Raw genomic sequence first — 21,781 nt, 5'->3', positions numbered from 1 at the left:
AAGAAATTGATCCTATTTTGTTCTTGAACAAAAATTTATGATTCCAAAGGAACACCAGAATTCCTCAGGATCTTTCTAGGTATTTGAATATGAGTCTTAGGAAATCCGAGTACTCCAGATTCCAGAACAAGGCGCAACCTTCTGTACCCTCCCCTCCCTTATTTAACAATTACTTTTGAATTTTAATTGGTTATTTTTCTTTTACATTTTTTTAAATTTTTTATTTTTATTTTTATTTTTCTCTGATTTATAGAGGAAGTCTCAATGGGTTTGTTGAGTAAAACTGAAGTTAATTTGAGGAGACTATTAGCAACTGCGCCACAACAACAAAATCAAGCAAAGCTCATACATGTATGTCCACAGCTCTTTCATGTTGAGTGTTTGGTATTGTCATTTGACATCAATAATGAAAATTATTAACTAATTAGTTAGCCTATTATCTCATTTTTGGCAGTTCTTTGAACGCACATGCTTACTGGAGTTATTTTATGATGCTTTACTATATATTGGAATAGCTTTGGTCTGTGGAGTGAAATTATGTTTATGGTATATGTATAACAACAATAATCATTCTAGGTGTCTTTGATGTAATGGCTAGGGTACTTTTGTTCCTGGAAAGAGATTAGGTATGAAATTGTTTAAGAAAAAGATTTCTACACCAATTGTTTAGAATTATTATTATGACTCTAAGCATTTCTAGTAAGTTAAAAAAGAAGATTGTTCTACCAAGAATTAATGTAGAAGTTTTTTTTTTCCTGCCAAAAGTTACAACCTCGTAGAATCTAGATAAGTAATTACTTAAAACAATTAAAGTTTCATATCTTGGGATTATAGATTAAATAATAGAAAATCATCTTTATAAGTTATTGGTAACTTTAGAAATATCAAAAGAGAATTAATAATGAAGCTTATTGGCAACTTTAGTGTCATTTGTCAAAGGGGAAAATTTGTAATTTATATTCAGGAAAACCTTTCTTTTATTACATGAATTGTGTTTAAATATTTTCTTATAGTTGCTAAATTTTTTATAGTATGTTGCCACATTGCGAGAACAATTGGAGCAGTTGGCTGAAGAAAGGACTCCAGAAGGACTGCCCAGGTCTCTATGCTTACCATTTTAAACTCAATTTCAAATACTTGATATAACAAATTTTATACCCATGGTGGCTTTCGGTTGTCTTTTCTGAATTTATCATGAATCTGTAAATTTACATCAAAATATAGTTTTTGTTTCTGAAAAACTCATAGTTTATACTATTAGGACACCTTCACTCTGGAATATAGACCATACACGAACACACATCTATTTGACTGTGTGCATGTGTTGAAATTTACTAAAATGATAATTATCCTATATATTAAGTCCTTGTTGCATGACCAACTTCTAAGATAATTCTCTATTTCTCTATGGTTGATCCTGTCTTGGAGTTTTATTGCTGTAGTCTTCTGCTTTTGGCTTGCCTTTTTAAGGTTTATTTTGTCTGACTTTTGCTTGCTTTCTATAGGGTTTCCAAAGCCAAGGTGAACGAATATTCAGAGAAAATCGAAGCTATTGCTGCTAAAGTGGCTGTCACTGTGGTGTGTATACCTTCCAGCTCTTTCTTCTTCTGTGAACTTTCTATGTTAAAATATTCATTCCAAAACCATTGTCCTTGTACAGGAGGAACCTCAGAGGCCTCTTGCTGACGTATACAGTGCTGAAACTTGTAAAGCAGAGGGAGAAAGTGCACCACATTCTCCTACTGGAGGATTGAGAAGAAGATTTGCGTGTGTGAATATTTAGTTATGGAAGTTGTTTTTATATTCTATTTTTGCTTTTGATTTAAGTATTAATATTCAAGTGAAATAGGCCACCATCAAATGCTAAGGATACATCTCATGAGAAGGTGGGCGCTGACCAATCTGCTCCCGTCAAACTAGATGATGCTGCATGGACGCATATTGATAAGCACAGGTACAGTTTTGCAGGCACATGTTTTAAGTTATTCTAGACAGATCTTTCTTCATACATGCGGTGGCTCAGTTTCTTCAAAATGCAAAGAATAAATTAAGGTGACGTTTGGTTGGGGACTTTTGTACGCTACTATAGATTTGATACCCATTACCATGTTTGTTTGTTTGCCTACTTTTGCTATCGTACTATTGGATTTAAATCCCTTAGTAATCATAAAACTCATTACACTTTTCTTCCCCTACTTTTGAACAATGGAATAAAAAATGAGGAAGATAAAAAAAAAAAATGGAAAGGTCATTGTCTATGCACATTCAATATGCAACTTTAAAATATATACACATATATGTATGTGTATATATATATGTATTATACGTTTTTAGGTCCATAATCAGGTGAGGACAATGGCCCAGGTGAGAACGTGCGGACAAATCAAAACCATTATCTAGTAGATCTAACGGTTGAAAATAAACAAAACTTTGTAATATTTATGACCCCCTCATTTTTTACTTGATTTCTCATCCATCAGATCTTACAGATCAATGGTTTAGATTTGTCCACAAGTTCTCACATGGGGAGTAGTTCTTGTATGATTAGGATTCTACGGTTTTATATATTTATTTATTTATATTTTAATTCATTAAATATTTATTTCTTTATTTTGATTCCAATTTCTATTTGTTACTAAACAAAGAGACTCCTACTTAAAAAACCATTACCATTACCAAGTATTTAATTCCAATTATCATTCCGATACCAAGTATTTAAAAAACCAAACGCTCCCTAAGAGAGCAAGCATTTTGGACATTTTTCCATTTATTATCATAGTTTAGGCTAGTTGAAAAGTTAAGAGCACATTAGAAATCTATTATGCTCGTCCTCTTCATCTTCAATATTTTTCCTGGTGACTATTGTTTCAGAAGTCTATTAATCAATCTGAGAAAAAACTTGCCGAAAGGCTAAACTCCGGTTGGACCCCTAAGTGAAGTAATTTCTTCTTCAAAGCAAGATGTTAATTTGAATTCTTTGAATGCTTTTGCTTGGTAGTCGTTTTGTGGTTAAAAATGATTCTTTTCCAGGACAACTCTAAAGAATGCTTCCTTGAAGAACTAGAATTCTCAATTTCTCATGCAAGTCTATGGTTTTTGCAGATTATGTAAAATAACATGTAAAAAGTAAATATTTCAACACTGATCGAAGTTAGTGCTGAAAATGCATTGGACTACAAAGCTATATTGAAAATGTGTCAACTGTTTCATGATTTGGTTGTGTAATATCATAACTCTTTCAGGAAACTTCAGGAGAGCTTGACAGATGAAATGGTTGTCTTGGCACGACAGCTGAAAGAGAGTAGTCTCATGATGAGTCAATCCGTAAAAAACACTGAAAAAGTAAGCCTTCTTGCTTGTTGGTGTTGAAATGTTGTACATAACAATAACATGAAGGCTGAGATGGGAATTGAACTTCAAGGAAGTCTTCTTATATATAATTTATAGTCTAGTCTAACAAGCTTGCGTCGTTTGGGCACACAGATACTTGACTCGACCGAAAAAGCAGTTGAGCATAGCTTGGCAAGTACAGGGCATGCTAGTAGTCGTGCCATGGAAGTTTATTCACAGAGTTTCAAGACGACATGCTTCACATGGCTCTTGATTTTCGCTATGACATGCATTTTTATCATGGTCGTACTTCTCATACGTGTCACATAGCATAGCATCATGCTTCATCATAAGTCTCAACGTCGTTGCCATGCCACCTACTTCAACTTGTGATTTTACACACCTGAAAACCTCTGGAAGTTGTATGTGTGTTTTATATGGTGAGTTGGTAGAAATTTGTATTGTCGGCAACATCACAGGAAATACCAGAATAGTAGTAACACAAGGCAGGCTATAATAAGATTGGAAGAATTGATTTTGTTGCAGTAGTACGTACGTTTGGAATCAATCCATATATTGCTATTTCATATGATATGCCCACCTCCATATATTGCTATTTCATATGATATGCCCACCTGGATTGCGACATTATTTTCCTCATTTGGATTTGTTGTAACATTCTTTGGCCTCCTCATCCTTGTACATCAAAGAAGAATACAAGTAGTCAACTCACTGATCATAAGAGCACCCCTAATATTAATTGGTTTTTGGAACAGTGAGTGTTGAGTTGGTGGAGAGGGTAAGAGAGAAAGTTGAGATTGTTCAGTAAATACAAAGTTTTTGGAACAGTGTGCAATAAAGCCATCTCCATCTTCTGTGCGCGTTTCGCCATTTTTTTTTTTCTCTTCTCTTCTTTCCTAATCACAGTTACAAAAGCTTCTCAAACATCTCCATCTTCTGTGCGCGTTTCACCTAAGGATTCTCTAACTGAAACAAAGATGCATACCTCTACACTCAACAAGTACAAAAGGCAATATCAGTTCTGTTCCAAAGATAATATCAAAAAAACATCTTTTAGCTTGGAATTCTTGCTCCAGCAGTAGAGTGGAGTTCGACTCCTATTGAAGACAAAGCTTGAAAAATTAATGGTGATGAAGACTAGAAATTGAGATTGACTAGGCAACTTGCAATTTACCTTTTCCAGCCATCATCCTTGGACCCCTAAGTTGGAAACTTAATATATCAAAAAATATTTAAAAAAAAAAAAATCTTCACTGAAGCCTACTTTTGACAAAATTAACAAAGTGGAAGACAAAAGGACAGGCATTATTACCTAAAACCAAGAAACAAACATAATAAACAAAGGGATAACACTGAGAAATTGTTAAAACAAATATTGGTTAGAATCTTATTTTACTAAGAAATTTAGAAAGTCTGTTGAAACTCCTATGTCTGCATCATCATCATCATGTATATTGTGGTGAAAAAACATATAACCCCGAAAGAAACAAAAACACAAAATTATTGAATACCTAACTACTACACCCATTATAATAAAGAATGCAGCATTTTTTTGCCTGCTATGCACTATAGGGAAATTCAAAAAAAAGAAAAAGAAAAAAAAAGAAGCAGATTATAGTAATTTCTTTCTCCGAGTTATCGCCTCTTCTTTCCTTTCTTCCTTCCTTTCACTTCTTTCTCTAAGCTTCTGACCTTCTGACTGAGAACCGCGGTTGACTGTATCTCTTGGCTCGCACTTTTGGTTGCTTCAACAGCTGCTTGTTTCGCTTCGTACTCTTTAGCTGCTGCAAGCTTCTTAACCGCTTCAAAAAACGGGAGTCCCGGACTTTGATCAGCACGTGGAGGTGCCGGGGGTATTATAGGTACACCGAGGAGTTTCTTCACTTGAGGCCTTTTAATTACTGATAAAAGACAATGTTATAAGTTAAAAGACAAAATATTGTTAACCAAAAGCTTGGCCTGGCATCTTCAGAAATGTAAATAGATAAATTTGCCGAGCAAGTAAACTCACCCAATCCATACGAGAGCGAGAAAATATTGGAGGTAATCCAGTAACAGAAAACCGCCTGTGATGGAATCACAAAAGTTCCCATTGAGACAAGAATTTTATCATGAATTTCAACCAAAAGTTTATATAACTATCGTCGAATTGTTTTGTGCAATAAAAGTCTACGAATGTACCTTTGGGAAACTTGCAGTAAATGGGATTGACAATGCGGCCATTGCTCTCGAAACATTTTTTATGGTGCCATAGGAAGGGTTTCCTTCCATTCCTTCTTGTGCATTACACTGAGGAAAGAACAAAGTACAAATTCACAAATTAACTAGAAAAACTTAAGACCAAGGAAGATGCTTTCAAAGCATCGAAAAACAAAAACAGACTTGAGAAACAAATTATTTCCTAAGTGACCAAAAAGCACCTATCTTTCTGAGATTTTGAACTAAAAATGTTGTTTTGCACCCAACAGTCCAAAACCCATGGCCGAAGAAATTCAAAATTGAGCTATTGGTTTTATTTGGAATAACATACAAAAGAAGATGGAAAAGGCAAGAAAATCTGTATCTGATTAAGTTAGTAAGAAATGGCTACATAATTATGAAATGAAATCTGACCTCCACTGTTATCCAGAATGTCAATGCAGTCAAAACTGGGAAGATATACATACTATCCGGAGTGGTCAAATCAGTAAACCAGAATGCACCACCCTCTTTAAAAGAAGGGACTTTTTCAGCCATGTTACTAATCTGCATCACGATGATATATAAAGTCAAAACTCAAAAAAGTAAAGATGTTAGCACAGAGAGAGAATGGGTTAATTGCATTTTTCTGGCCCAGTTCCTGGGGGTTGCTCAAGTAGGTCAACCTATTAGTCTACATAGATTGAAGTGTCATTATGTACTGTGCATATCCACTTAATATGTAAGTAGGCACATCTTTTTAAAAGTGGCGAGGGAAACCCGCAATTACTGCCCGAGGGTGTGCACTGGATAAACCCCACCTTATAACCCTAGCCAGTAAAGGACCACAAGGAGGTAAACCAACCTAGGTTGCCCATAGCTGACCGGCTCAAACCAAGAAGGCCAATATGCCGCTCTTGTTGGGAGTAGGCACATTTTAATTACCTTTTATTGTCTTTTCACCAATAAAGATCTAAACACTTTGTTTCACCTTTTCAAACCCTTTGCAATCTCTACTTCACAAGATTGATAAACTACTAAGCATCCAAGAAGGTCATGGGTGTTTGGTTTCCACTGAGTTATTCAATCCTTTAAGTATACTAATTTCTCTACTCAAAATTCTCAATTAGCATGGTCATTACATGGTGGTGATGTGCATTTGGCAGAACTACTTTCCATCTGATGTCCTAAAGGTTACAAATTTGTGTATAACACTGAAAGTTGAGTTTTTTTTTTAGCACAACCCCACAAACAATTGCTCAAAATGCAAAATGCCAAACGCTACAAAAAAGGGTAGAGACAAGACAATCTTACAGCAAGGAAAAAACTGACGAAGATAGGGCCTTGTATAAAAATTCCCCTAAAGGCGGCAAAGGGAGTAACTTTGTGTCTGAAAAGTGAAAACCCACATGCCATCTATCACCATAAGCGTACTTCATACTGAAAAACGTAAAATTTGAAAAGGTTGAACTAAAAGATGCATGTCATACTCATTGAATAGCTCCTTCATCCGCTGCTGACCCTCATTTACAGCTGCTGGAGCCATGCCCTGACATTAAGCAAAACAATAACCTCTTACTTGTCGCTAAGGTGCAGTATAGTAACGACTCATATTGGATGAAAAGCCATTCATCTACAATCTACATACAAATCCTTGTATGTGGTAAATAAATAATGAACTCAATTAACTAAATAGCTGAACAATAATCGCAACTCCATATCAAGAAAAAACTAATGTAACCATACCCGATTTTGCATCTCTTGTCTTATATCATCCAACTTTGGCCTCAAAAGCTGCAGAGACATGTAAGTCAATCGTCAATTAATATGTAAGATAGAAAAATTAGGGTTGTCTTTACCACAATTTTCAATTCTCTATTTTCCAGTTAAAAAACATGTTTATCAACACCCATTTTCCACATTCATTTTTGAAATTCAATTTTTTGAGACTATAACATTATATAATTAATCACAAATACAAAATTTTGAGTGATTTTTTAAAAGCTGATATTAAAAATATTTTCAGAAACGTTTAGTTTGAACAAAATATATACAGAGTATAATCTTTGCTTTTGAGTTTAGTATACATGAAATTATAGTATCTGATATCCAGAGCAAATTTATATCTCGATAACAACATAATAAAGAAAGTGTGCATAAAATAAAAATAATAATGTCGAGTACACACATGAACTCAGTGAAAGAAACCATGAAAGGTGAACAAAGCTAAGGACCAGGAGCCGCTGTAAGGTAAGGTATGCATATAACTTACCGCTAATTTTGAAGTAGCTTTCAGCTGTTGTATCATCAACGGCAAAGTTAACCATCTAATTAAAAGAGTCGTACACACAATTGATGCCCACCTGAACAAAGATAAGTAACGATAAAACCAAACTCTACATTGCTTCTACTTCAACAATAACAAAATTCAAAATAAAACTAATCGTAATTGCATTTCAATGTACCTTATTAATATAAACTAAACATATATAATTAGCTTCACTACTACATACACCATCCATTATTCATATCCCCTAAAAGTAAAGTGCCTAAGTCCTTTTCCTTCTATAAACAAAGCAACCACATAATCAGCATAATTGAAAGCCGTTCTACTCCAAATTCTCAAGCCCTTTCAAGTTTCAAGTTTAAATACTTTGGCTATAGTGCTATACAAGCTATGTAAAAAAATGCGAATATGCTATATTATCTTACCAGTTAAATCCAGTAACACAATGAACATAGTCAATCAAATATTGCAAGGCAGCCACAGGTAAATACGAATCTGCGGCCGCAACTGCGACGTCATTCACCACGGGAGCTTGAGAAGCCACAGCTTCAACAGTCTTATCACTCAGCACTTCTGCAACACCAGACATGTATTCTATCTTATTCATTCCCTCGCCAACACTAGTCGACATATTCCTCATCCAAATGGGAGCCATGGCCCACCGAGGAGGAGGAGAAAATTTCCGGTCTTGGAATGGGATTCCGGCGACACCAACACCCGGGCTAAGTCTATTCCCAAAGTAACAGTGCCGAAGATGAGTTAAAAGTCTAGGGTTTTCCGAACTGGATTCGGGGTTTTTCCGATCATCGTCGTGACGGTGAATGTGAGAAATTGATGGGGCAAATCGTTGTTGGTCGTACAAAAGCTTCGCTCGAGTTGTTGTTATACTACTGCGTCTGTAAGCCATTCTTGACTTACGCTCCTAGACAAAGCAAATAGCTGCAGATCAAGAATATAAAGTTCAGATTTTTATACGCATACACAACAAAAATCTTAAAAGCTCAGATCTTCGTAAGGAAAGGATGCATAAAGACTGGCCAATTGAAATTGGGGATTTGAGGAAACCGACAAGAAGAGCTAAAGAAACACTTACAGGGGTCTATGGGAGGAGCATACCAGGAAAAAAACATGCGAGGGTTTTGGGGGTTTAGCCGTTTAGGCAGTGACAGAAGTCACAGCCAAGTGTTTCTATTAATTCAGATCATCCAAAAGAATATGAGAAAGAAGAGGGGGACATATAAGCCACTCCTCACAACCTAACATAGAAACAGATGGACAGCTCAGTTCGCAAATTACTTGACAAAAGAAATAGATATACATTAAAAAACATATTCAATCTATCTTTAATATCCAATAAATGTAAATCAAAAGATGGCTCTTCTAAGACGGAGCTGAGACATGTACCACAACCAAAGCATCCGACTCAACAATACCATTATCTCAATTTAGCAATTTGAGCCAACTAAGAGTTTCCGAATGGCAATTGCTTCAACTTCTTTAGGAGAACATGCCCCCCACTAAGGAGCGCATCTGGCAACCGTAGAAAGACTCTGATAATCTCTAAGCTAAGGATCCATCCAAGTTCCAACCTTCATCCGGTTGAATCAACTATTGCATCCACATTTAATATAAGCCACCCGGATTGAGGTCTTCCCCATTTGATCACTCCATTCACAAGAAGAGACACACTGCTTTGAGATTCTTCCGTGACTTCCCTCTAGTCCCTTAGGTATAGCAATGTTCTCTCTAATATATGCTCTGTTGTGGTGGTAACATTCCTCCAAATCTTCTCATTCATGTTAAGTCAAATGTTTCATTAGTTAATTACACTATCAAGAACATTTTTCTTTTGAAAAGAGGAAAAACTCCAACAAGTCAAATCTCATAGGGCATGGTCACCCATCGGTCACGAGGAATGCATATCTCATCCAATTGTAGTAACTTTAGGATGACACTACTTGGATGCTTGAGGATTTAGAGACCTTTATCAAACTTACTTAATGTCTTTGTTAAATTAGTCACATCTTGATTATGCTATTGGTAGATATGAGACACACAAATATTTCAACTTCTCTCTATCATGTATATCTTCTTTCTTCTTCTTCTTCTTCTTCTTCTTCTTCCTCCTCCTCCTCCTCCTTCTTCTTCTTCTTCCTCTTCTTCCTCTTCCTCTTCTTCTTCCTCTTCTTCCTCTTCCTCCTCTTCCTCCTCTTCTTCTTCTTTTTCTTCTTCTTCTTCCTCCTCTACTTCTTCCTCTTCTTCCTCCTCCTTTTCTTCCTCTTCTTCTTCTTCTTCATCCTCTTCTTCCTCTTCTTCTTCTTCTTCTTCTTCCTCGTCTTCTTCTTCCTCCTCTTCCTCTTCCTCTTCTTCTTCTTCTTCTTCTTCTTCCTCTTCTTCTTCCTCTTCTTCTTCTTCCTCCTCTTCTTCCTCATTTTCTTCCTCTTCCTCCTCTTCTTCCTCTTCTTCTTCTTCTTCTTCTTCCTCCTCCTCCTCTTCTTCTTCTTCTTCTTCTTCTTCTTCTTCTTCCTCTTCCTCTTCTTCTTCTTCTTCTTCTTCCTCTTCCTCCTCTTCCTCTTCTCTTCCTCCTCTTCTTCTTCCTCTTCTTCGTCCTCTTCCTCTTCCTCTTCCTCCTCCTCCTCCTCCTCCTCCTCCTCAAGTAGATTCGCAATAGAATCGTGCATGTCCATGTTTCTACTCTAATCGTTAATCTAGTTTATCACCTTGCATGAATCACTCTTGATAAATTAGATGTCTTCTTCTTCTTCTTCTTTTCAAGTAGATTCGCAATAGAATCGTGCATGTCCATGTTTCTACTCTAATCATTAATCTAGTTTATCACCTTGCATGAATCACTCTTGATAAATTAGATGTCTTGCACCTTATCTCCTAGAAACTTCAAATCCTTTTATGAGCCCCCATGATTCCCATTTCCTCAATCAAACACACTCCAAAGTTGAACATTCAATCGATAACCCAACTCCCATTGGCATCCCTTATATTATTTAAAAAATGCAATTAAAACTTTGAAGTTTCAATTTATTACAATCAATATTTAATTTTGATAAGTTGTATACTTAAATTATAAAATAGACGTAAAGAATAATATTGGCATGTTTATATATCAATTTGGCAATTTTTTTCTTTTAAAATATAATAAAATAGCGAATACAATTGTAAGTCAAAAAATTACCGTATGTCAACTATATTTAAATATTTAAAATTTGATAATTTAATAACAAACTTTTATATCTTGAACTAGAAATATGGTATGAAAGCCATTTCAACTCCTAGGTCAATATATACCCATAGAACATGCCTCCCAAGGTACAAAGAGGCATTATTTGTAACCATCTAAATTGCATGATTATTAGAGCTATAAACCGCGCTTAGCCCGTCGGACTACCACGTCATCCCTACAAAAGATAGAGCAAGCTTTGAGTTTTATGGCTGTCTGGTGTATGTATATATATAGAGGAAGGTTCATGAGAGAATAAGTTCCCTGATAAAAATTGATGATTGATCCGATCTATCTATTTGGGTAAATCAACCATTGAAGATTGCTGAAAAGTAAGGGGAAAATGGGCGTGTTAGTTTTATAAATATTGCAAACTTGAAAATTTGCAGTAATTATAAAATTTACCACGTATTATTTGTAATAAAACTCTTAATCATTAATAAATCCTAAAGAGTCACTGTGATCCATCCTCAGCTTTTACATGAAGGGGTTGTTCTCAGTTGAACACACTCATATCTACAAATCTAATAAGAGCCAATAAAGTTAAGCTGCTGATAGTAAAAATAGCTTGAATATATTTGGAGTGTATAGAAATGTACAAGAGAGTATGACTTGAGAGAGTTTAGCTCAAAAAAGCTATACTATCAATGTGCGCAATGAAAAACAGAATGCATGAATTTGATAATGGTACCCCGCACCAAATCTTTCAGGTTTTGCTTACGTGTGAAATTTTGCCGACCAGTAGGTTTACAACCGACCAATTTTGAGCAGATTTTCGACATGTTGGTTGGTGCGTGGTTGGACACTGACGGCGAAGGGTGAGATCGAGAAATCGACCAAGTGAAATAGAGGACACGACCTTTCGTGGGCCATTTAGTTTGATAGTAAAAATAGCTTGAATATATTTGGAGTGTATAGAAATGTACAAGAGAGTACGTATGAAATTCTTGAGAGAGTTTAGTTCAAAGAAGCTGTATTATTCATGGTTGTTCTTATCTAGGGAAAGAGAGTAGAGAAAAGGGAACCCTGGTCGTGTTCTAGCAAGAAGGAGAAAAAAATGGAATCCCCTACACTAAAGGGTTAAGTCCTCTTATATAGGGGCAGACTTTGACTACTTGACACAACCTGAATACCGATAAGATGCCTCGAACTTATAAGGAAGTATATTACGGGAATCATCCCTATCAGTCGCTAACCGGAACTAAAAAAATGTTGTGTAATTGTTTGATGAAATGAATGGTGCAGATTATTTTGATTTTAGTAATTTTTTTTATTTTCATACTTTATCCTTTATTATATCATCATTTACTTTTCCTAAATACCCTTGCAACTCCGTCAATGTAAACTTTAATAACGGAAATTTCGTTAACTATTTATTATTCTTAAGTTACTCATTGATTTTCATAAGGAAGATCTTAGGTACAAACCTCATCCCAATCAAAGTTGATATAATTGTTGAACATATATTATGAATATGTTAGAGTGTATTAAAAAAATACAATATACGGAGTAAAATTTAACATGAACTTTAGTCAATTAATTAGCCAAATTATATACATAGCATTCAAAGTTAAAGTATCAAATATTACAAATAAAAAATCTTGATAATCATTTTCTTACATTTTTTTAAAAACAAATCTATGTTAAGTTTTTTTTCCTTTTTTTTTGTTTAATTAATCTTCTTTTGATTATTTAGAAAAAGGCTCAATATTTTAATTATGCTTTTGCATTATTGGGAATAATTTAGATCATTATGGTATTAATAATTTTTGTATGTATTTCTATAATGATACACTTATAAATTACTTTACAAATATTGTAGTATTATTTTTTTTATCGGGCATAATTGTTGTTAGTGGGAGAATTTTTAAGGTAACAAAGCATATATATAAATGTAGGGAACTCGAGTTCAAGCAGTAGTGTTTGATCACGACATTGGAGTGTATGATATCACTCTATAGACTAACTCCTGGTATACTATTTCAAATGATGTTGTCAAACATGCGCGACTTAACTACAAAGTTGTTGATCAGAAATGCAAGTACACTTGGACTTTAAATGGTAGGACCATTGTCAAAACAATTGATAATGACGACATCCACCAGCTCCAATTCAACAAGTTTACACATCATTCTCATAATTTTATCAATGCATGAAAGCTTCTAAAGAAATTTGTAAGTTAATTTTTAGGGAAAAGGGTCAAATACACCCTCGAACTTTTGCTAAGAAGTCAATTAGGTCCTTGAACTTTTGAAAGTTGCAATTAGATCCACAAACTTGTTATTTTGAAGCAATTAAACCCATTGACCTGTTGGTAACCTTTTATTGCAGGTCAATTAGGTTTCTGGCAACCCTCCAGCGAACTTCCGGCCAAAATTAGTCACCGGCGACCGTAAGATCGCCGTCGGCGCGTTCTGCCAGGGAAGAAGACCTCTGGTCGACGGAGATTACGACCAGTTTGGCTGGACTTCTCCATCGCAAGTTTGGCCGGAAGTATGCAGGAGGGTTGCCGGTGGCTAATTTTGGCCGGAAGTTCGCTGGAAACCTAATTGACCTGCAATCAAAGGTCACCAACAGGTTAGTGGGTTTAATTGCTTCAAAATAACAAATTTGTGGATCTAATTGCAACTTTTAAAAGTTCAAGGGTCTAATTGATTTCTTAGCAAAAGTTCGAGGGTGTATTTGACCATTTTCCCTAATTTTTATTATATCATTGTAACAATATTTATTGTAATCACTGTTTGAAAAAATGTTTATGCACAAAGTGACAAACAATTTAACTCCAAGATTAGTATCAATTCAAAAAAAAAAAAACACACACACACACACATGCAAACGCACAAAATCAATTATTACACACGAGACACTACTCATGAACCTTCTACAAATATATATAATAAATATTAATATTTTATTCAATACTTCCACATGAAACATGTATGGGAAAAAACTACCACGGTCAAATATCAATAAGCGCTTGCAAGATCAAGAGTTCATAGTACAACTAAGATCCTAGTCATATACACAGCAAGGCAAATTCACAACTTTCTACACCATAATATCATTGCATGACGTTGTCATCTATGCTACAACCAGTAACCCAATTCCAAATGACACACTACCAACAAAAAAAGAAGATGACAAATAGTGAAGATGAAGTCAATGACCCAAAAGAGAATTAAGAAGATGTAGAGAAATTCAAACCAAAAGTAATATTTATTTAGGCTACCGCGTTTAGACTATCGAGTTTACAAAGTTACAAATATTTATCTTAGTGACAATTATAATGAATCTACTATATTATTTTGCATTCGAGTTTTTTGCATTTTTAGTCCAACGACTATGTACAGAATTGGTCCACAACTTTCAAATTTTGCAATTTTGGTCCATGACTATTGTTTTTGTTCCAAAAATGGTCCTTCCGGCGCCGGAAAATAAAAACCGGCGGATTTTCCGGCAACTTTTCACCGGGGAAAAAATTGACATATTTTTCGTCAATTTCTCGCCGGAAAAAAAAATTTCCCTTTCAAGTAGGATTAAAATTGACATTTCTAAAAAATTAATTTAGTTTACTTTTTATTCAAAATTGACATTTCTAAAAAATTCCCCTTTGTAGGAAGATGTTACTACTGGGCAAAATTATTCAAATATTATTTTTACTTTTTAGTTTAAATTTAATCATAATAATATTATTTTTTGTTGATCTTGAATTTGTATTAATAATTTTGAATTTGTACGTAATTGGCTAAAAAGTAAATATAATTTAAATTTAAACGAAAAAGTAAAAATAATTTTGAATTTGTATTTAATTTTACTAAGATTAACTTGGCTACGTATGCTTTTAGAAATGAATTAGTTTTAACTTTAATTAGTTTACCAAAATAAAAAATAATTAAATTGACTACATATAGTTTTAGAAATGAATTTGTTTTAACTTAGATTAATTGTTTAGAAATGTCAATTTTAATCTTACTTGAAACAGAGAATTTTTTTCGGCGAGAAATTGACAGAAAATATGTCAATTTTTTTTTCCGGCGAAAAATTGCCAGAAAAACCGTCGATTTTTATTTTCCGGCGCCGGAAGGACCATTTTTGCAACAAAAACAATAGTCATGGACCGAAATTGCAAAGTTTGAAAGTCGTGGACCAATCCTACAAGTGTCACTATAGTCGTGAGACTAAAAATGCAAAAAACTCTTTTGCATTCATATATACTTTGAATTGCCTATTTAAATAAACAAATTCGATATTCAATTACCTGTGTATAAACTTATTCTATATAATCTTGTATTGATATACTTTGAAATACTTATTTAAATATAAACATTGAGCATTAGCCTATTCGTGCAATGCGCGTGTAAAACTTGTGTGTGTGTGTGTGTGTATATATATATATATATATTTTTTTTTGAAGGTAAAAACTTAATGTATTAAATCAGAGCTCAGAATGTTCACAAGAAACGGAGGAGGGGAAGACAACCACTCCCCACAACCTGACACAGAAACGGCCTCCCTAGCCATAGCATGGGCTGCACGATTCGCAGATCGTCTAGCAAAACGGAAAATTACATCATGAATCATAGATGCANGAAAAAAGTCTGAAAGTAAAGCATAGTAAACAAGTTGGGAATCCATTTCAACATCGATGTCTCCCAAGTCCATCTCTTTCACCCAGCTGAGAGCTTCCCGAACGCTCATTGCTTCCGCTTCATTAACAGTAATTTGTAATTAGTAATTTGTATATTGTATAAATGTTTTGTTATTGGATTAAGGATTATTAATGCATTATATATTTAACTACGGAGTATTTATTAGAAGTCATTGTTTTTATTAGTTATATATTATTATGTTTAACAAATTACAAATATGTTTAAAGTTTAAATAATTATCTAAATTATTTTAGTTTAAAAATTTGGGGAGCCCCTACCATGGACTATGGGCCTAAGCGGTGTGGGATGGGACGACCATTGTTAGGCCTGTCAAATTGGAAGGCTTTTTACCATGTTATGGTCCGCCTTTGATGGCTCTACTGACTTCAAGAAAAAAGAAAGTTATACTCTTTTTCGTGGTGCACTATAAACTTATAAAGTACGGAGTATAATTTAGTAGTAAGTTATTCATTTTTAAGCAATAAAGCTATTAAATAGAAATATTTTGAGCATGCAAGCACGGAAACTCAATTGGTTCATATATGAGTGGTAGATTGTGGATAAAGACATATGATCGAACCAAGTGTAGTCACATATATATATTGTAGGAATTTCACCGGCCCAAAGGCTCCTTCTTGACATCATACACTATTTTTCCCACCTAATGAGTCATTAAATCACGCCCCCAAGGAACTTCTAATATTTGTGGGCAAGAAATATATTGAACACCATAACGTTACACAAAAATAGAAAATATATTATTGGAATAGATACACTGTGGGAACTGTGTATTTGAAAAACTGTGTGGTGTGATTGTTATCAGTAATAATTCATTAAGCCTATACATACTACAGTAGTACACACAATGAATAACGTAAATCTCCTGTATGGGCTCTATACAAAAATACAAAATGCTTAATTAATTAATCAGAACAAACTTTTTCCGGCCACTAAAATTGTGCACACACACACATATATCTCTCTAAGTACCGCTAGAGGATGCCAACGAAGTGGACGACAAGGACATCGAGGAGCAGGGGGTATTCGTCCACGGGCTTTCCGGCGAGTTCCGGCACAGGGGGCAAGTGGCGTTGAGCTTCAGCCACTCATCAATGCAATCGGCGTGGAAGTAATGGTTGCACTCCGGTATGCTCCTCAAAGTCTCTTTCGCCTCGTACTCCGACAGGCAGATCGGGCAAAGTCCGTCGTTTGGTTTCGGAAGCCGCCGGCTCTCGCCCAGAACCGTTACCGGATAGGATTCGATTGTTTGGCGGTCTAAACCGGCGATAGCTAGCGGTGGTTGTACGGTGATGCCGCCGGTGGTGGAGAGATTCATTGAGCTTAGACGGCGGTTCAGCCTGAAATCCCTAATTTTGCCGCATGCAAAGCAAGCTAGCCCAATCGTGCAGACTAGCCCCGGTATTCCTATGCCGATGGTGATTCCATACTTGACGCCACGAGGAATCCCTGTGTATTAAATACCACTTCACAATAATATAGATGCATGAAAGTTTATAATCACTATCAAGCTTAACAAAAATTGAAAATTTAAATCTAGCCTAAAGGGATGACTGAGTATATGGAGCATGATTTCTGTATAATTTGATTTTTATCAAACACCCTTTTGGTCCAGGTAATTGTACTACATGTCTTTCTAATGGGATTTACTTATCTTGTGTCGTAAATATGTGCGGGTTTTCATTGTCGTCACTCAAAAAGTAAAACACTAGAGTTGAAATCAATTCTTCAAAGTAAAAATTGTCGGAAAAATTCAAAATTATGTTTGCCAAATCCAAAAACTTTCAAATTTTGAATTAGCTGTCGAAAAGTTTCTGACTATCTGAAAAAGTTATCTTGAAATTAAGTTTATGTATTAAATTGATGACTTTATTTCTACCATATCACCACGGTAGTTAAAAAAATTTAAAATGTTCGTCACTTTTTGAGTGACTAGAAATAGTCGATTTTCTTATTCTTCTATTCACCCCTACACTTCAAATGAAAAAAAAAAAAAAGAAGAAAAAATGTCTTCCTTTTTAGGGTTGTTTCTTGACAATAGTAGATCAAGGGGTATTTTACATATTTAGGTAAAATAGGTTAAAATTAAAGCTAAGATAGGAAGATATTGAAAAAAAAAAAAACCTATAGAAAGGTTAAATCGACTCAAACTTATAAGTTACTCCCTCTGTCCCGAAATCAATGTCCTACTTAAGTTTGGCACGGATTTTAAGGTAAGTAAAGAAAGTGGACTTCTTTTCCATTTATGCCCCTGGACTCTCTGACTTTGGTACAGTACGTTTCTTCTTCTTTCTTCACCTCATTTGAGAAGTTTTCTGATATGTATATTTCTTCAATCTCATTTGCAAACAATTGAATCATCTTTCATTAGCTTTTTTTTGGGTGCGAGACTCATTTAAAAAAAAAAAAAAAAAAAGAGGAATTATAAGAATATTTGAGTATAAGAAGTGTAGATCCATGTATCTAAATGTAGATCCAACGCCAAAACTCTATGATCCATGTATTTGAACATTCATCAAATGTAGATCCATGTATCCAACACCAAGTTCGTCTATGCTTTCGTGCTACACAGAATCTCTATTTCTGCCAGCAGGAGCTACACGGCAATGGTGTAGGGGCTTGTTTCCGACGGAGAGGAGAAACAAAGTGAAGAAACGCAGGAAGAAAAATGAAGAAACCCACTTCTTGATTTCTTCTATCAGTTGTGAAGTGGGAATGAAGAAGTTGCAGGAAGAAAAAAAAAAGTGAAAAGTGGAAATGAAGAATCAAATCTGAAAATAAATGTAGAGATATGTATTCACCTTTTTTTAAATGGGCACGTCTTTTGAGAATATTTGGGTGGATGAATATCAGATAGTTAAAAGGGTAAAATAGGAAAACTAGAAGTGTAATGATGTTTATTTTAGGAAAGTGGACAGAATTTTGGGACGGATTAAAAAGGAAAGTAAGACAGGTAAAATGGGACGGAGGGAGTATTATAATTTTTGCAAAAATAATATAATAAAATTGTTATAATATTTTTGTTTTTTTGGGTGTAACCCATGGTCTCCACCGTCGGACACAGTGATTAACCCCTCGTTGGATTGTAGGCACCTCTATTGGGTGGGACAGCTGACCTAGAGATTTAAGGCTGCTCCATACCCAAAACCATTGACCTTTGGTTAAGGATAAATGAGTCCCTTCCACTCAACCACACCCTCCAAGTTATTCACTTTTGTTTTTAATTACGAATTTAAGTACCTTAATTTATACATTGAAGAAAAGATTGCATATAGACAAATATATAATTTTGAAAAGGAATAATGTCAATATCTCTCACTCTCACCTACCCACTAATTAAATATCTCTTGACTGCTTCTAATTACTACTACTACCCACAATTATATATTATACTATAATTCAATATTTTATTTTAATTATCAAAACCACTCCACTACGACACAGACCACGTACCAGCTAACCTTGTTTTTGCACTCTTTTTTCTCATGTAAGATACTAACAAGCCAATTAAGGTCTAACCATAAATGCTAAAATATTCATATCAATTTCCTCTGTCCCTTTCCAACAGCTTATCATCACTATTATATAAATCCCTTTCATTTGACTCGTAAATCTAAAGTTATTAAATGCACCATGATTTGAACCTTAATTGTCTTGTGTCTATACGATGTATTGGTCTGTAAGTTTCATGTGGAGGTTGTTGGTATGGTCCGGTCTGATTTAGGTAATCAGTCCGGACAAGTTGTGATGATTTGGTGAGAGGTGGAATGTGTCTATAAGAACCACGCCTATTTAAAATTATTACCAATCACGAATATTTTTATTACTAGAATTTATTTTTTAAAAAATAGAATTTGAAGTTGCATACTATAAATGTTACTTTAAATTAGTCTACCAATTGAGTTATAATGTTATCAAAATTAGTATAAAATTGGGTTAGAATCTTGGGGCTTCTAACAATAGTTGTGTGTTCGAACCTCAATGGAAGCGATATTGACTCTTTGTACTTCAATAGGTTAAAAAAGTAATTATGAACATATATGCATTGCAATAGAGTCAGTAGTATTAAAAAAAAAAATATCAATAGTTGTGTACTAACTACTAAGAACAAGTGGGGGTGTCCCTACTCCCTAGTGTGAATTCAACACCACGTCTTTCTTTGAAGGGGTTGTAAAATTAAAGTGGCTAAAATGGTCATGTTAGAATAATTAAAATATTAAAATTGTATTTTTCATCAATTTTATATGAAACATTTTTCTATTTAAATAACGTACTGTTCCAACAATTTTAATCGCAATTCATCTAAATGATCTCTCGAGTAACGGTTAAAGTGGTAGCTTATTTCTCACCAACACACCCTAGAACTAGTTGAAATGCCTAAAATTGGATTATAAATGTTCCACTACCTACAAAATATTTTTTTTTTTGAAATAAATGCCTACTACTATTATTATTATTATTTTGAGTTGATCAATTATAATTGACTTATTCTGATTTGACGCATTGTGATCCTTTATAGATTAAAGTCAAATTGCAGGATTTACTCAATATACAACTAGCAGTTGTTGGTTTCTCATGGTAAAAAAAATAAATTAAATTAAATAAGCTGGGAAAACATTTACCTTTGGAAGGGAATTTGGAACAGACAATATCACCGCCGGAATCACCCCCGAAGCCGCAGAGCTGATCTTCAGCTTCACAATTCCGGCAGTCCGGCTTATCCCACGTTAACTCCAGTTGCTTGAAAGGTTCCCAGAACTGATAAAAAACATCCCAACTCAAAGGTATTGTCACGTTCTTCTTCACCGGCCGACACGCCGGCGGCTTTTCATGGGCATACGTCCTCGGAGTCATCGCCAACACCGTATTGTTCGATGAACCCATGTTCTCCCCACAGAACAGAGGGATCGCCCGATAACTCGTGTACTCGCTCCAATCTCTGGAACACTGCAAGATCGTGTAGCGCTGCGACGCCCCGCGCGCCCCACGGAACGCCGAGCCGGCGAGGCTGAAATTCAGCAATTTCTTGGCCGGGCAGAAATCCGGGTCGTACAGATAAACGATTTGCGACATGTAAACAATATCCGACACTGCAAACTCGCCCGAATTAGGGAGTGTGAGAATCGTCTCCCCTCTGGCGTTGCAGGTAAGGTCGAACCCCCGGTAGCCGCACCGGGCCGGCTGCCGGCCTTTTAGCCGGAAGGGGAACCGGATTTCCGGCCCCACGTCTTTGCAGGCGACCGGCCGGCAAGCATCATCGGCTGCTAAAGCAGATGAGATGATGAAGAGAAGGATTGAAAGAAAGAGTAGGTGTGTGGCTGAGGCTGAGGTGAACATTATTTCTCTGGAATTATTGAGTTCTTGTTCTTATTGTCGTGTGGATGAATCAGCTCATTAGGGAATAGGGATTGTGTAAAATCTAAGAGATTTAATTTGAGACTTTTTTTTTTTGGTCAGGAGAAACTGTTGCAGATGGATACTAGTGGTGGGATTGGGTAAACTTTGAAAAGATTAATAAAATGATGGCAGCTAACATTCCTAACAACAGACAGGCCGTTTGAGTATATTATAGGATTCTAGAAGTGTTCTGTTGTCAAGAAGCCACTTCTATTACTTCTGTGGACCGTACTATAATAAACAAGACCCATAAAATTATTATAGTATTAAAAATAAAGTTTTAATATACTAAAAGTGATTGCTTATTACTTCGTACTAGTTAATTTTATTATTATCAAAGCGGACTGGTTCGCCTCACCATGAACCTAATTTTTTGCAAGTTTTTTTTTATTTTTTTATTTTTTCAGAAGGTAAAATTTAATACCTCACTTCAGAAGTTTGAAGTTCGGTGAAGCGACGATTGACGTTCACAGTTTGGCAAGGCAGTGACTAGCGTTCGGATTTCAGCAACCAGTGACTTGCTATGAATCCCTGTGATGAAGTCGATGTTGTCTTTGTCTTTGTCTTTCACTCTTTTGTTTTGTGCAAAAGTGTAGCCAATGGTGGAATAGAGTAGGAGTGTAGGATGGTAGTCTATAAGACGTATTCTGGAACTTAGTGTTATGA

At 35.2% G+C, this 21,781-nt stretch overlaps 3 protein-coding genes across 5 annotated transcripts in view; 1 reads left to right on the top strand and 2 right to left on the bottom strand.

The window, feature by feature from the left end:
* LOC115999194 overlaps window positions 1–3,924 on the top strand; it is a 6,121-nt gene extending 2,197 nt beyond the window's left edge. For all 3 annotated transcript variants that reach the window (XM_031238999.1, XM_031238997.1, XM_031238998.1), the window contains 7 exons: window positions 254–351; window positions 1,032–1,099; window positions 1,506–1,578; window positions 1,661–1,767; window positions 1,850–1,954; window positions 3,243–3,342; window positions 3,484–3,924. In XM_031238999.1, coding sequence (XP_031094859.1) covers window positions 265–351; window positions 1,032–1,099; window positions 1,506–1,578; window positions 1,661–1,767; window positions 1,850–1,954; window positions 3,243–3,342; window positions 3,484–3,660 — 717 coding nt within the window. In that variant the 5' untranslated portion in view covers window positions 254–264 and the 3' untranslated portion in view covers window positions 3,661–3,924. The remainder of the gene's footprint in view (window positions 1–253; window positions 352–1,031; window positions 1,100–1,505; window positions 1,579–1,660; window positions 1,768–1,849; window positions 1,955–3,242; window positions 3,343–3,483) is intronic.
* A 787-nt stretch (window positions 3,925–4,711) lies between these two features.
* Window positions 4,712–9,036, bottom strand: LOC115998374 (mitochondrial inner membrane protein OXA1-like). The gene is made up of 10 exons (XM_031237937.1): window positions 8,910–9,036; window positions 8,242–8,755; window positions 7,802–7,892; window positions 7,276–7,323; window positions 7,020–7,078; window positions 6,844–6,919; window positions 5,965–6,096; window positions 5,533–5,640; window positions 5,363–5,417; window positions 4,712–5,252 (listed from the first exon to the last, which is right to left on the bottom strand). Exons 2-10 carry the CDS (start codon window positions 8,721–8,723, stop codon window positions 4,987–4,989), a joined length of 1,317 nt encoding a protein of 438 aa, XP_031093797.1. The 5' UTR covers window positions 8,724–8,755; window positions 8,910–9,036; the 3' UTR covers window positions 4,712–4,986.
* A 7,400-nt stretch (window positions 9,037–16,436) lies between these two features.
* Window positions 16,437–21,221, bottom strand: LOC115998078 (putative RING-H2 finger protein ATL21A). The gene is made up of 2 exons (XM_031237545.1): window positions 20,341–21,221; window positions 16,437–17,167 (listed from the first exon to the last, which is right to left on the bottom strand). Exons 1-2 carry the CDS (start codon window positions 21,053–21,055, stop codon window positions 16,683–16,685), a joined length of 1,200 nt encoding a protein of 399 aa, XP_031093405.1. The 5' UTR covers window positions 21,056–21,221; the 3' UTR covers window positions 16,437–16,682.
* Window positions 21,222–21,781: the final 560 nt, after the last annotated feature.

This window comes from Ipomoea triloba, chromosome 12 (assembly GCF_003576645.1).
Source record: "Ipomoea triloba cultivar NCNSP0323 chromosome 12, ASM357664v1".
Taxonomy (NCBI): domain Eukaryota; kingdom Viridiplantae; phylum Streptophyta; class Magnoliopsida; order Solanales; family Convolvulaceae; genus Ipomoea; species Ipomoea triloba.
This window is presented reverse-complemented; position numbering and strand designations above follow the sequence as displayed.

Coding starts and splice junctions, on each gene's coding strand:
- LOC115998078 (XM_031237545.1), bottom strand. CDS start 21,055: ATGTTCACCTCAGCCTCAGCCACACACCTACTCTTTCTTTCAATCCTT. Junction 17,168..20,340: donor TTCCAAATTCCCTTCCAAAG/GTAAATGTTTTC, acceptor TTTAATACACAG/GGATTCCTCGTGGCGTCAAG.
- LOC115998374 (XM_031237937.1), bottom strand. CDS start 8,723: ATGGCTTACAGACGCAGTAGTATAACAACAACTCGAGCGAAGCTTTTG. Junction 6,097..6,843: donor TCGTCAGTTTTTTCCTTGCT/GTAAGATTGTCT, acceptor ATCGTGATGCAG/ATTAGTAACATGGCTGAAAA. Junction 5,418..5,532: donor TTACTGCAAGTTTCCCAAAG/GTACATTCGTAG, acceptor ATTCCATCACAG/GCGGTTTTCTGTTACTGGAT.